This window comes from Mytilus trossulus, chromosome 9, assembly GCF_036588685.1.
Source record: "Mytilus trossulus isolate FHL-02 chromosome 9, PNRI_Mtr1.1.1.hap1, whole genome shotgun sequence".
NCBI lineage: Eukaryota > Metazoa > Mollusca > Bivalvia > Mytilida > Mytilidae > Mytilus > Mytilus trossulus.
This window is the reverse complement of record NC_086381.1, coordinates 55,946,668-55,960,763: the sequence shown is the minus strand read 5'-3', so window position 1 is coordinate 55,960,763 and position 14,096 is coordinate 55,946,668. Positions and strand designations below refer to the sequence as shown.

At 34.2% G+C, this 14,096-nt stretch overlaps 1 protein-coding gene across 1 annotated transcript in view; it reads right to left on the bottom strand.

The window, feature by feature from the left end:
• Positions 1–14,096, bottom strand: part of LOC134684774 (uncharacterized) — a 73,363-nt gene that overhangs the window by 48,949 nt on the left and 10,318 nt on the right. Inside the window, exon 4 of the mRNA XM_063544081.1 lies at positions 4,952–5,003. Within this exon, the coding sequence (XP_063400151.1) occupies positions 4,952–5,003 (52 nt within the window). The remainder of the gene's footprint in view (positions 1–4,951; positions 5,004–14,096) is intronic.

Genomic DNA, 14,096 nt, shown 5'->3' with positions numbered 1-14,096 from the left:
GTTTAATTTTGGACCCTTTGTGTCCCTTATTCCTAAACTGTTAGGACCAAAACTCCCAAAATCAATACCAACCTTCCTTTTATGGTCATAAACCTTGTGTTAAAATTTCATAGATATCTATTTACAGATACTAAAGTTATGGTACGAAAACCAAAAAAAATGCTTATTTTGGACCCCTTTTTGGCCCCTAATTCCTAAACTGTAAGGACCAAAACTCCCAAAATCAATACCAATCTTCCTTTTGTGGTCATACACCTTTTGATTAAATTTCATAGATTTTCATTCACTAATACTAAAGTTATGGTGCAAAAAAGTTGATTCATTTACTATTCTATACAAAGAAAGATAACTCCAATTGATTTCTATTTACTTAAAAACCAAGAAAAATGCTTATTTGGACCCCTTTTTGGCCCCTAATTTCTAAACTGTTAGAACCAAAACTTCCAAAATCAATCCCAACCTTCCTTTTGTGGTTATAAACCTTATGTCAAAATTTCATAGATTTCTATTCACTTTTACTAAAGTTAGAGTGCGAAAACTAAAAGTATTCGGACGACGACGACGCAGACGACGACGCCAACGTGATAGCAATATAAGACGAAAATTTTTCAAATTTTGCGGTCGTATAAAAACTGACATTCATCAGACGTACAGTAACTATGCAACGACAGTCGCACACAATTTTGAAAACCAAAGTGAAGCTTTGTTCAATCAATTCGAATATTGCATAAATGTTTTGTTGCATTTAATTAATGCATTGTCATTTTCTTAACAGACAGAGAGGCATAAAAGTAAACAGAAAGACAGACAAGGATGTATCATAACACATTTCGACTACGTAGGGCACATAAATAAAAAAAATAAGCATTCTGAGAAAACTGAATGCCAATGCATAGACCACTATCGGTTAAAAAATGAAGGTGTGGATAGAGTTTAAGGAATAGAGACAACAACAAACGATAAATAGAGAAAACTAGACACTGTAAAGAGCCTGTAACGCTAACATTTACAATGCTTAAGGTCTACGTGCATATTCAACAATGGTCTCTCTCCAACATTGTAGATAAGAATATAATTCATGACAAAACTGTTTATATTTTTGGTCTAGTATTGCTGATCATTTTGTTTGTTTAGTCTCTCACTATCTTCTTTATTTTTTTGTTTGCTCATGATACAAAACATCATTAAACATGTAAAAGGCCAATAACTGTCCACTGAGAAAAGGTTTTGTTTTGTTGATATTTTTTTCTTATTCTTTTGCTAAGACTTAAGGTGTCTATCTATCTATTATTATTTCAACAAATGAGGCTTAAATGCACAAAAAAAAAGGCAATTGCTCTGTGATCTTTTTCTGATTATTTTTTATACAAACATTTTTCTATTTAACGAGAACGTACTTTAATTGTGGGTATCTATTTTCGTGGTTTGAGCAACAATTACCTGTTCGTAGGTTTTTAAACTAATGGATTTAATTTTTCTAAAAAAACACTAATTAACCTGAGATAGAGTGATCAACAGATTGAAGACCATCCAAGGTGTTAATTGGGCCATACACATGTCACCTAAAGAAAACAGTAAAATAAACAAATGCTATACACGTATCTTGAATTGAAAAAATAATTCTTATCAAAAGTAGGCTCAGCATGAAATTATAATTTCCAATACAACATACAAGAGCTATGAGGATATAAAATGAACACTTTATCATAGCATTTCAATACCAGAAATCTGACTTTCATGGATCCTTTTTATAACAATTAAAAGATCAAAAGTTGAACAGTATATTTTCTAGATCATATCAGTAGTCGAACCTACATGGGGATCTTTCCGTGTCTAGATTTGAAAAATGACTCTTTAATTTCATTGGACATTTAAATTCGTGGATAAAGTCATCCAGGAAAACCACGATAATTGGTTCCCCACGACTAAAAGTACTTTTACAGTAATATCTTGATTATATTGATCAAGATAAAAGACAATAATGTAAACAATGGTAATATTTTTTCTTTTAAGGGGAATAACTCATATAAGCCCAGGTAAATTTTGTCATTTTCAGGCGCCCATGGTTGGCGTGGACATTTGCTGAACATATTTTGTACATGCCCACTCTAGGGAAAGAATTCCGGTGTACAGGTAAGAGTGAAATGTCTTCAACCATGGGAACAAATTTAGTTGTTTAAGTGAGTGTCAGATAACATGATGTGATGGAGTATGATGTTTGATATACCAATTTGTTTACTTTAAATTTAATCTATGTTTTGACAATACTAAGGAATATTTCAAATCCTTTTACGAAATGCTTTTGCTCATACCCTGTACTTGAAATACCCTATAATCCTATGTTTTTAAGTTTCTTATTTATTATGTTTAAATGCCTATAAAAGCTTTTTTTTTCTATTTATCAAAAATCAGTGTATTTGAAAATCGTTTTACGAACACAAGTACAGTAATTTAATTGACCATCAAACTCTACATGTTATTTTGATCAATGAAACATTAAGTTTGTCAGGTTCGATTTCAAAGTGCTTAGTTTTTCACAAAAATTTCGTTTAACATCTGAAGAAATTTGGGAATCTTTACACATTCTGCCTTTTTATTCTGTGAAGAAAGTATTATTTCCGAGAAATACATTTAAACATATCTTATGCACGTCTACGCAATGTAAGAGAACCCTGGCTTTAACAGAATATATAATATTTCAAGCTGTTTTAATTTAAGGAGGCTCGAGGGTTCAAAAAGTTCAGCAAATATTTAAACTTTTTTTTTTCATTACAAATTTTATTTATTACACTATTACACATGCGAGATTTCGCATGCCACAAAACCAGGTTCAACCCACCATTTTCTCCTTTAAAAATGTCTTGTACCAAATCAGGAACAAGGCCATTGTTATATTATAGTTCGTTTCTGTGTGTGTTACATTTTAACGTTGTGGTTGCGTTGTGTCGTTTGTTTTCTCTTATTTTTGAATGTGAATTCACATTACTATAAGATGTGTCACGGTACTATAAGACGTGTCACGGTACTTATCTATTCTAAATTCATGTATTTGGTTTTTGATGTTATATTTGTTATTCTCATAGGATTTTGTCTAATGCTTAGTCTGTTTCTGTGTGTGTTACATTTTAACGTTGTTCTCCTCTTATACTTAATACGTTTCCCTCAGTTTTAGTTTGTAACCCTGATCTTGTTTTTTGTCCATTGATTTATGAGTTTTAAACAGCGGTATACTACCGTTGCTTTTATTTAGTTGATACTATACAATATGTTACAAAAAAACAACAACAAAAATCAATTCGTTTTGGCCTCAGATGACTTTTTAAAAAGTTTATTTCATTGAAAAATCTCCAAATTATCTCCCTTTGGTGAAAAATTGTAGTTTTTTGCATTAAAATTGAAATATCTTATTTAACTCATCGGTGACCTATATTTTTTATCATTTCTTTTTAAGTAAGCTGTACTAAACTATTGTAAAATTTAAGCGATTTCTGTAATTTAGTTCTTTTTTTATTTTGATATTACCTTTTGTACTCCTATCTACGTTCAGCAGAATAAAGTACCTTAACAAAAATGCATGCTCCTTTAATTTCGAAGGGAGATTGTGAGCTTGAATGAACGGTGACCCCATATTTTTTGTTTAGTTCTATTAAGTATAGGATAAAGTTTATTTATAGAAAAAAAAGGCAAAATCCTATATTAAAAAAAAAAGATTTATACCCGCGAGCCCCCTTAATCCACATAAATCAGCAAGTTCATGAGTTCAAAATAAGACCAATCTGCCTTTTTTGTTCAATGATATCATTTGAAGGCGGGATTTGTCTTCCTCGCAAAATGTTAGGAAATCTTGAAAGGATTGATGTGGTGGTCAGTTAACGTCAAGTAGCAAATATTACATGCATGTTCAGGATGAGAACAATTAAGAAAGGTAGCTCCCGTACAAATGTTAAAGAGTAGGATCTGGAGGGGATACTTCATTTTTGTATTCTTTAATTCTATGACATTTTTCTTTATTCTTTACATTTAAGCACATCATTATTATATTTTTTGGTCAATTATTCCATATTCTGTTTACCCAAACACACCCCGATAGATGCCGTCCAGTATGCAGATCAGGGAAATGATGGTATATTGGATAGGGACATACCTTTTGGCTGCAACTGGCTATCTACTGAACCATTAAAGATATGACATGTGCAATGGTTTTTTTTTGTCTTTTTACAGGAGACATGGTTTGATAGAATTACTTCCACCAAACTGCCATACCATATTATGACATTCAAATTAAAAGCAGAGCAAATGCCAGGCCACCATCAAACACAAAACCAAATTAGATGCAGCAAAGACAATTATAAATTTAATTTATTCCGCCAAAACAGATGATTATAACAAATTACAGAATCAATAGCCTGCATCACCACTACTGACTGGTCGAAGGAGAAAATTACCAGAAAAAATCCTACTCCAACACACCTACATACATGGGCCAAATACCGAATATAGATCACCTAATGCTTTTAGTTTTCGAGCGACAACATTACTTTGAAAACTAAACATTGACCAACAAACAAAGAAAATGAAGTGAGGGTCAGATGTACATATGTCAAAAAAGGTAAAACTTGATACCATTCCATTGATGTCTGCACAATGGCTACCTTTTTGTAGGGGGAATAATTTTAGCAAAGTAGAATATTGCTTGCAATGCCAAGTACGGATTAACAGGTAATGAAGCATTCTATAGGAGACCATCTATGTGATGGTACTAAATAAGTTTGTCCTGTATTACATATATATTGGAAAGCTTCTATCATTATAGCTACAAGTTACCTTTTATGGTGATTAATCTCTTCAATACATTGCAGTTACTTGGATTACGTCGTACATAAAACATGCTAGTATCTGCAATTCCTTCCGTAATAATTAACCAATAATGAAATGAAGTTAAAAAATTTACCTTCTATCCCTATATGAGTAGTCACAACTGAAGATTTCTCTGACATGACAGTCTAAAAAATGAGAAATATGCATTGTGAATATGTTTACTCATGTCACTGAATCTGTTTAACTATTAAAACACCTCAAATATTCTATATAAAACAAATGTTTCACATTTTATTCTAATATATATTTCATGTATTTATTAAACAAATTTTCATATTTTTTTAGAAAATGTGTGACCCAGAATAAACAAGAGATATAGTTTAAAATGTACTGGTGGTTTTATAATTTTGATCATTCCCTTGTAGATCATAAAATTGCTTCATAATGCTTTGCAAATGGATTTTTAATGCACTGATAAATGGAAAATTGTTCCAACTGAATTCTGCAGTAGCCTCACAATTGTCATCATTTGTCATGATATAGTATCAATGTCCCATCGTATAAAAAATGTCCTTTAAGGTACTCGTACAAATGTAGTATTTAGGGTATAAAAAAACTAGGGACTAGAAGGTGTCTGTATATGGCTAACCTGGCAGGTTTGCTCATAAAAATTATCCAATGCAACTTGGCATTTTTTGCAGAAACAAACTGGGATTGATTGATTTTCAGCACTACTGGCTTTACTTTGACAGTCAGGTTTTATTGGTGAAGCAAGCCCTAGTGTCCTGAATGAACCACTGAGCTTGGGCAGCTCAATTATGAGAGGAGTCGAATGCACCTCACAAGCTAACTGTAGGATGCAATGTAACAACATAACTACCGGCTCCTAGCAGCCTTTGTCGCTAACCTGATATTTTTGTTTACAATTGATGCATGGAACAATGCAATAATCCGACTATTTTTTGTAAAGGAATCAGTGTGAATCAAAATCTAATCTTTCGTTTGATTTTAAGTGATTTCAACCTATCTATCATTTTAAGTTTTCAAGGTTAAAACCCACATTTCAAGTGAAACTTCAAAAATACTCTGTTCACATTTCAATATTAATTACATTGTTATGTGTAAATTTTGTCAACACCAATCAACATGGAAAAACCTTCTTAGAATTTTTAAATGAATCAAAAATGTGTGTATTAAATGGTAGAATCGATGTTCAAAAAGATAATTTTACTTATATATCAGGAAGAGGAAAATCAGTGGTGGATTACATATGTGTTCCGCATGATGTTCTTGAACAGTTAGTTTCTTTTGAAGTTATAACATGTATAACAACGTGCTCAATTGTTGAACAATCAAATTTGTTTTCGTTGCTTGGAGAACGAAGTAAAGTTCCAGATCACTCAGTGTTAATAGCAGAATTTAAAACTACATGTACGTACTCAACAAAATCAAAAGTTCCACAGGAGTGTGTTGAAAATAAACGTTACAAACTAAAGTCAATTCCTAATGATTTATTTGCGTCGGATTTATCTAAAATTGCACTACAGTCAATTATAACGCAAATAGAAAGAACAAGGGAAACACAAACAAACATAGACGAAATATATTCAAAACTTTGCGATGTCATAATCGATGAGATGAATGATAAAATTCCACGTTTTAGTACAAGCACAAATACCAGAAAACGCCATAAAATGAATAAACCGTTTTGGAACGACGAACTTAGATTATTATGGGATGACATGCGCACCAAGGAAAATCAGTTTTTAAAATTCAAAGGAAAAGCTAGCGTTAAATCAAAACTACGACAAGATTTCAAATCTGCACAAACTATATTCGATCGTAAACTACGAAAATGTGAAAGACAACATCGACAATCGTTTTGTATTGATATCGAAATCATGACTACGAAAAACCCAAATGAATTCTGGGAAAAAATTAAAAGGCTAGGACCACGAAAAAATAAATTGATTCCAATGGAAGTATATAACACTGAAGGTGAAATCTTGATTGATGAAACTAGAGTTATTGATAAATGGAAATCCGACTTTGAACATTTGTATAATAATGATCAATCGGAAGAGGATTTCAACAGTGAATTTTATAGGTATGCATTATCTCATAAAACAGTATTAGAAGATATAATTTCGGATCTATTGTACAATGACAACGAAGAATTAAATGGTGACATAACACTTGAGGAAATAGAAACTGTAATCAAAAGATCGAAAAATGGAAAATCAACAGGGATTGATCAAATACCGTACGAAGTTTTAAAATTTCCAAATGTCTTTCAAGTGATTCGCTCTCTCTTTCAAGTGATTTTTGACACCAGTTGTATACCGTCAATCTGGAGAAAAGCAGTTATTTTTCCGATATTGAAGGATCCCTCATCTGACCATCGTATTCCGCTTAATTATCGAGGAATAAGCTTATTGTCCTGTATATCTAAGCTGTACAGTGCCTTCATAAATAACCGACTATTGACTTATCTAGACGAGAATGAGGTTCTTGCTGATGAGCAAAATGGATTCAGGAGACATCGTTCTTGCGAAGATCACGTCTTTTCTCTTAGTAGTGTGATTCGGAACAACGCTAATGCAATTGCAACATTTGTGGATCTAAAGAAAGCTTTTGACTTTGTGGACCGAGATATGTTACTTTATAAGCTTTTACTAAACAATATCGACGGCAAAATGTACAAATCTATCAAAAACATTTATTCCTACACAACAGCTAGTATTCGTGTCAATCAGAAGATGTCGGATTGGTTTGTTTGTAACTCTGGTGTGAAACAGGGAGACAATTGTTCGCCAACTTTGTTTTCTATATTTATTAATGACCTTGTGCAAGAAGTGAACAATTTGGATCTTGGTATAAATATCGAAGACACCAAATTGTCTATGTTGTTGTACGCAGATGACATTGTACTACTAGCATACAACGAGACGGATATGCAAAAGATGTTGGATAAGCTACACGACTGGTGTAAACGGTGGCGAGTTCTAATAAATACAGATAAATCCAAAGTAGTGCATTTCAGATCTGGCAGACGACAGCGTACATCTTTCCAATTCAAGATTGGAGACAATGAATTAGAAGTTACAAGTCAGTACAAATATTTGGGAGTAATATTTAACGAGAAAAAAGACTTTGCATCAAACGCAGAAAATCTAGCAAAAGGTGGTGGACGTGCTCTAGGAGCAATTATCTCAAAACTTCACAATCTGAAGGAATTTGGATTTAAGACATTTGAGAAGCTGTATAATTCTTGTGTGGTACCAGTATTAGACTACAACTCCTCAGTTTGGGGATACAAAAACTTCTCCGGAATCGATAATATACAAAACAAAGCAATTAGATATTTTCTTGGAGTACACAAATTTGCACCAAAACTAGCCATAGAGGGGGATATCGGATGGCTACCTTCTAAAGAACGACGATGGCTCAACATGATAAGTTACTGGAACAGACTGTTGTTAATGGATAATTCAAGGATTTGCAAACGTATCTTTCAATGGGACTATAGCATATGCTCAAACAACTGGTCGGCAGAAATAAAAACTATAATGACAAACATTGGAGTTATGGAAACTTTTCACAATAGAAAGAGTTGTGATATAAATAATGCAAAATCAGCACTACTTGAACAGCATGGTCTTGATTGGTTAAAAAACTTAGATAGATATCCAAAACTGCGAACATTCAAAACTTTCAAAAATAATTTCTGTGCTGAATCATATGTGAACCTTAACCTACAACGCAACGAACGGTCGATGTTGGCTCAATTTAGATGCGGCATTCTACCTCTAAGAATTGAAACAGGACGGTTTAGTGGCGAACCTGAAGACAGCAGACTTTGTAAAATGTGTAGCAAAAATGAAATTGAAAGCGAAACTCATTTCCTTATTAACTGTGATTTTTATAATGAACTTCGAAATGAACTTTACTCAACCATACCAAGCAAAGAAACATTTTTATCACTGCCACACTGTGAACAATTAATACAATTTTTAATTTATTTTCCAAGAAGAACAGCTAAATATATTTTACAAGCATTTACAAAACGCAGACAATTCATTTATGTAAATAATTGAACTACATGACTCTACTATGAAATGATTTAAAGATTTATATTTTTTAAGTGACTTATAGGTCCAATGGGCCGGGTGTACAACTATTGTATTGACAAATATTATTATTATATTGTATATATACACAATGTCACTATAATAAACAAATTCGTATTCGTATTCGTATACTACTGCAGGTAATGGTATCATCTACCTTACCGAATGTGATTAGTACAACTACTGGTAATGGTATATTCTACCTAACCGACTGCGTTTAGTACCACTGCTGGTAATGGTATCATCTACCTAACCGACTGCGTTTATAACCACTGCTAATAAGGATATATCATCTACCTAACAGACTCTGTTTAGAACAACTACTAGTAATGGTATAATCTACCTAACAGACAGTGTTAAGTACCACTACCGGTAATGGTATAATCTACCTAACAGACTGTGTTTAGTACTACTGCAGGTAATGGTATCAACTTCCTTACCGAATGTGATTAGTACAACTACTGGTAATGGTATAATCTACCTAACAGACAGTTTTTAGTACCACTACTGGAAAGGGTATCATCTACCTAACAGAGAGTGTTAAGTACAACTACTGGTAATGGTATCATCTACCTATAGCTAACAGACAGTGTTTAGTACCAATACTGGTAATGGTATAATCTACGTAAGCTAACAGATAGTGTTTAGTACCACTGCCGATAATGGTATCATCTACCTAACAGACTGTGTTTAGTACCACTACTGGTAATGGTATCATCTACCTTACAATAAGTGTTTAGTACCAATGCTGGTAATGGTATCACCTACCTAACAGATAGTGTTTAGTACCACTGCCGATAATGGTATCATCTACCTAACAGACACTGTTATGTACCAATGCCGGTTATGGTATCATCTACGTAAGCTAACAGATAGTGTTAAGTACCACTGCCGATAATGGTATCATCTACCTAACAGACTGTGTTTAGTACCACTACTGGTGCGGGTATCATCTACCTTACAATAAGTGTTTAGTACCACTGCGGGTAATGGTATCATCTACCTAACAGACTGTGTTTAGTACCACTACTGGTAATTGTAAAATCTACCTAACAGTCTGTGTTTAGTAGCACTACCGGTATTGGTATAATCTACCTAACATACTGTGTTTAGTACCACTGCGGGTAATGATATCATCTACCTAACAGACTGTGTTTAGTACCACTACTAGTAATGGTATCATCTACCTAACAGACAGTGTTTAGTACCACTGCTGGTAATGATTTCATCTTCCTATTAGACAGTGTTTAGTAACACTATTGGTAATGGTATCATCTACCTAACAGACAGTGTTTAGTACCACTGCTGGTAATGATATCATCTACCTATTAGACAGTGTTTAGTAACACTATTGGTAATGGTATCATCTACCTAACAGACAGTGTTTAGTACCACTACTGGTAATTGTAAAATCTACCTAACAGTCTGTGTTTAGTAGCACTACCGGTATTGGTATAATCTACCTAACATACTGTGTTTAGTAACACTGCGGGTAATGATATCATCTACCTAACAGACTGTGTTTAGTACCACTACTAGTAATGGTATCAACTACCTAACAGACAGTGTTTAGTACCACTGCTGGTAATGATATCATCTACCTATTAGACAGTGTTTAGTAACACTACTGGTAATGGTATCATCTACCTAACAGACAGTGTTTAGTACCACTGCTGGTAATGATATCATCTACTTAACAGACAGTGTTTAGTACCAATGCTGGTAAGAATATCATCTACTTAACCTAACAGATAGTTTTTAGTACCACTACTGATAATGGTATCATCTACCTAACAGACAGTGTTTAGTACCAATGCTGGTAAGGTTATCATCTACGTAACCTAACAGGTAGTGTTTAGTACCACTACTGATAGTGGTATCATCTACCTAACAGACTGTGTTAAGTACCACTACTGGTAATGGTATCATCTACCTATAGCCAACAGACAGTGTTTAGTACCAATGCTGGTAATGGTATCATCTACGTAAGCTAACAGAAAGTGTTAAGTACCACTACTGATAGTGGTATCATCTACCTAACAGACTGTGTTTAGTACCACTACTGGTAAGGGTGTCGTCTACCTAACAAATAGTGTTTAGTACTACAGCCGATAATGGTATCATCTACCTAATAGACAGTGTTAAGTACCACTACTGGTAATGTTATCATCTACATAACAGACTATGTTTAGTATCACTTTCGGTAATGGTATCATCTACCTAACAGACAGTGTTTAGTATCACTACTGATAATGGTATCATCTACCTAACAGACAGTGTTTAGTATCACTACCGGTAATGGTATCATCTACCTAACAGACAGTGTTTAGTAGCACTACTGGTATTGGCATAATCTACCTAACATACTGTGTTTAGTACCACTGCGGGTAATGATATCATCTACCTAACAGACTGTGTTTAGTACCACTACTAGTAATTGTATCATCTACCTAACAGACAGTGTTTAGTACCACTGCTGGTAATGATTTCATCTTCCTATTAGACAGTGTTTAGTAACACTATTGGTAATGGTATCATCTACCTAACAGACAGTGTTTAGTACCACTGCTGGTAATGATATCATCTACCTATTAGACAGTGTTTAGTAACACTATTGGTAATGGTATCATCTACCTAACAGACAGTGTTTAGTACCACTACTGGTAATTGTAAAATCTACCTAACAGTCTGTGTTTAGTAGCACTACCGGTATTGGTATAATCTACCTAACATACTGTGTTTAGTACCACTACTGGTAATGGTATCATCTACCTAACAGACTGTGTTTAGTACCACTACTGGTAATTGTAAAATCTACCTAACAGTCTGTGTTTAGTAGCACTACCGGTATTGGTATAATCTACCTAACATACTGTGTTTAGTAACACTGCGGGTAATGATATCATCTACCTAACAGACTGTGTTTAGTACCACTACTAGTAATGGTATCAACTACCTAACAGACAGTGTTTAGTACCACTGCTGGTAATGATATCATCTACCTATTAGACAGTGTTTAGTAACACTACTGGTAATGGTATCATCTACCTAACAGACAGTGTTTAGTACCACTGCTGGTAATGATATCATCTACTTAACAGACAGTGTTTAGTACCAGTGCTGGTAAGAGTATCATCTACTTAACCTAACAGATAGTTTTTAGTACCACTACTGATAATGGTATCATCTACCTAACAGACAGTGTTTAGTACCAATGCTGGTAAGGTTATCATCTACGTAACCTAACAGGTAGTGTTTAGTACCACTACTGATAGTGGTATCATCTACCTAACAGACTGTGTTAAGTACCACTACTGGTAATGGTATCATCTACCTATAGCCAACAGACAGTGTTTAGTACCAATGCTGGTAATGGTATCATCTACGTAAGCTAACAGAAAGTGTTAAGTACCACTACTGATAGTGGTATCATCTACCTAACAGAAAGTGTTAAGTACCACTACTGATAGTGGTATCATCTACCTAACAGACAGTGTTTAGTACCACTACTGGTAAGGGTGTCGTCTACCTAACAAATAGTGTTTAGTACTACAGCCGATAATGGTATCATCTACCTAAAAGACAGTGTTAAGTACCACTACTGGTAATGTTATCATCTACATAACAGCCTATGTTTAGTATCACTTTCGGTAATGGTATCATCTACCTAACAGACAGTGTTTAGTATCACTACTGATAATGGTATCATCTACCTAACAGACAGTGTTTAGTATCACTACCGGTAATGGTATCATCTACCTAACAGACAGTGTTTAGTAGCACTACTGGTATTGGTATAATCTACCTAACATACTGTGTTTAGTACCACTGCGGGTAATGATATCATCTACCTAACAGACTGTGTTTAGTACCACTACTAGTAATTGTATCATCTACCTAACAGACAGTGTTTAGTACCACTGCTGGTAATGATATCATCTACCTATTAGACAGTGTTTAGTAACACTATTGGTAATGGTATCATCTACCTAACAGACAGTGTTTAGTACCACTACTGGTAATTGTAAAATCTACCTAACAGTCTGTGTTTAGTAGCACTACCGGTATTGGTATAATCTACCTAACATACTGTGTTTAGTACCACTACTGGTAATGGTATCATCTACCTAACAGACTGTGTTTAGTACCACTACTGGTAATTGTAAAATCTACCTAACAGTCTGTGTTTAGTAGCACTACCGGTATTGGTATAATCTACCTAACATACTGTGTTTAGTAACACTGCGGGTAATGATATCATCTACCTAACAGACTGTGTTTAGTACCACTACTAGTAATGGTATCAACTACCTAACAGACAGTGTTTAGTACCACTGCTGGTAATGATATCATCTACCTATTAGACAGTGTTTAGTAACACTATTGGTAATGGTATCATCTACCTAACAGACTGTGTTTTGTATCACTACCGGTATTGGTAAAATCTACCTAACAGATAGTTTTTAGTACTATTACTGGTAATGGTATCATCTACCTAACAGACTGTATTTAGTACCACTACTAGTAATGGTATCATTTACCTAACCTACTGTGTTTAGTACAACTGCTGGTAATGGTATCATTCACCTAACCGACTGTGTTTAGTACCACTACTGGTAAAGGTATCCTTAACCTAACAGACAGTGTTTAATACCACTGCTGATAATGATATCATCTACCTATTAGACATTGTTTAGCTCCACTATCAATAATGGTATCATCTACCTAACAGACTGTGTTAAGTACAACTACTGGTAAAGGTATCAACTACAGTGTTTATCCCATCCACACCCTCCTATATCTATATACCTCATTAACACCATCCTTTACCTGTATAGCCTATCCACACTCTTCTTTATTTGTATACCCAATTGATACCATCCTACATCTGTTTACCCCATTCACACTCTCCTTTATCTGTATACCCAATCCACACCCACTTATAACCCGATCCAAAATCTTGTAAATTTGTATACCCCATCTACACCCTCATATGTCAGTTAAACCCGTCCACACCCTCCTTATATCTTTATACACCCTCCAAACCCTCCTATATCTCTATATCCCTTCCACACCCTCCTATAACAGTATACCCCATCCACAACCTCCTATATCCGTTTACCCCATCCACACCTTTCTATATCTGTA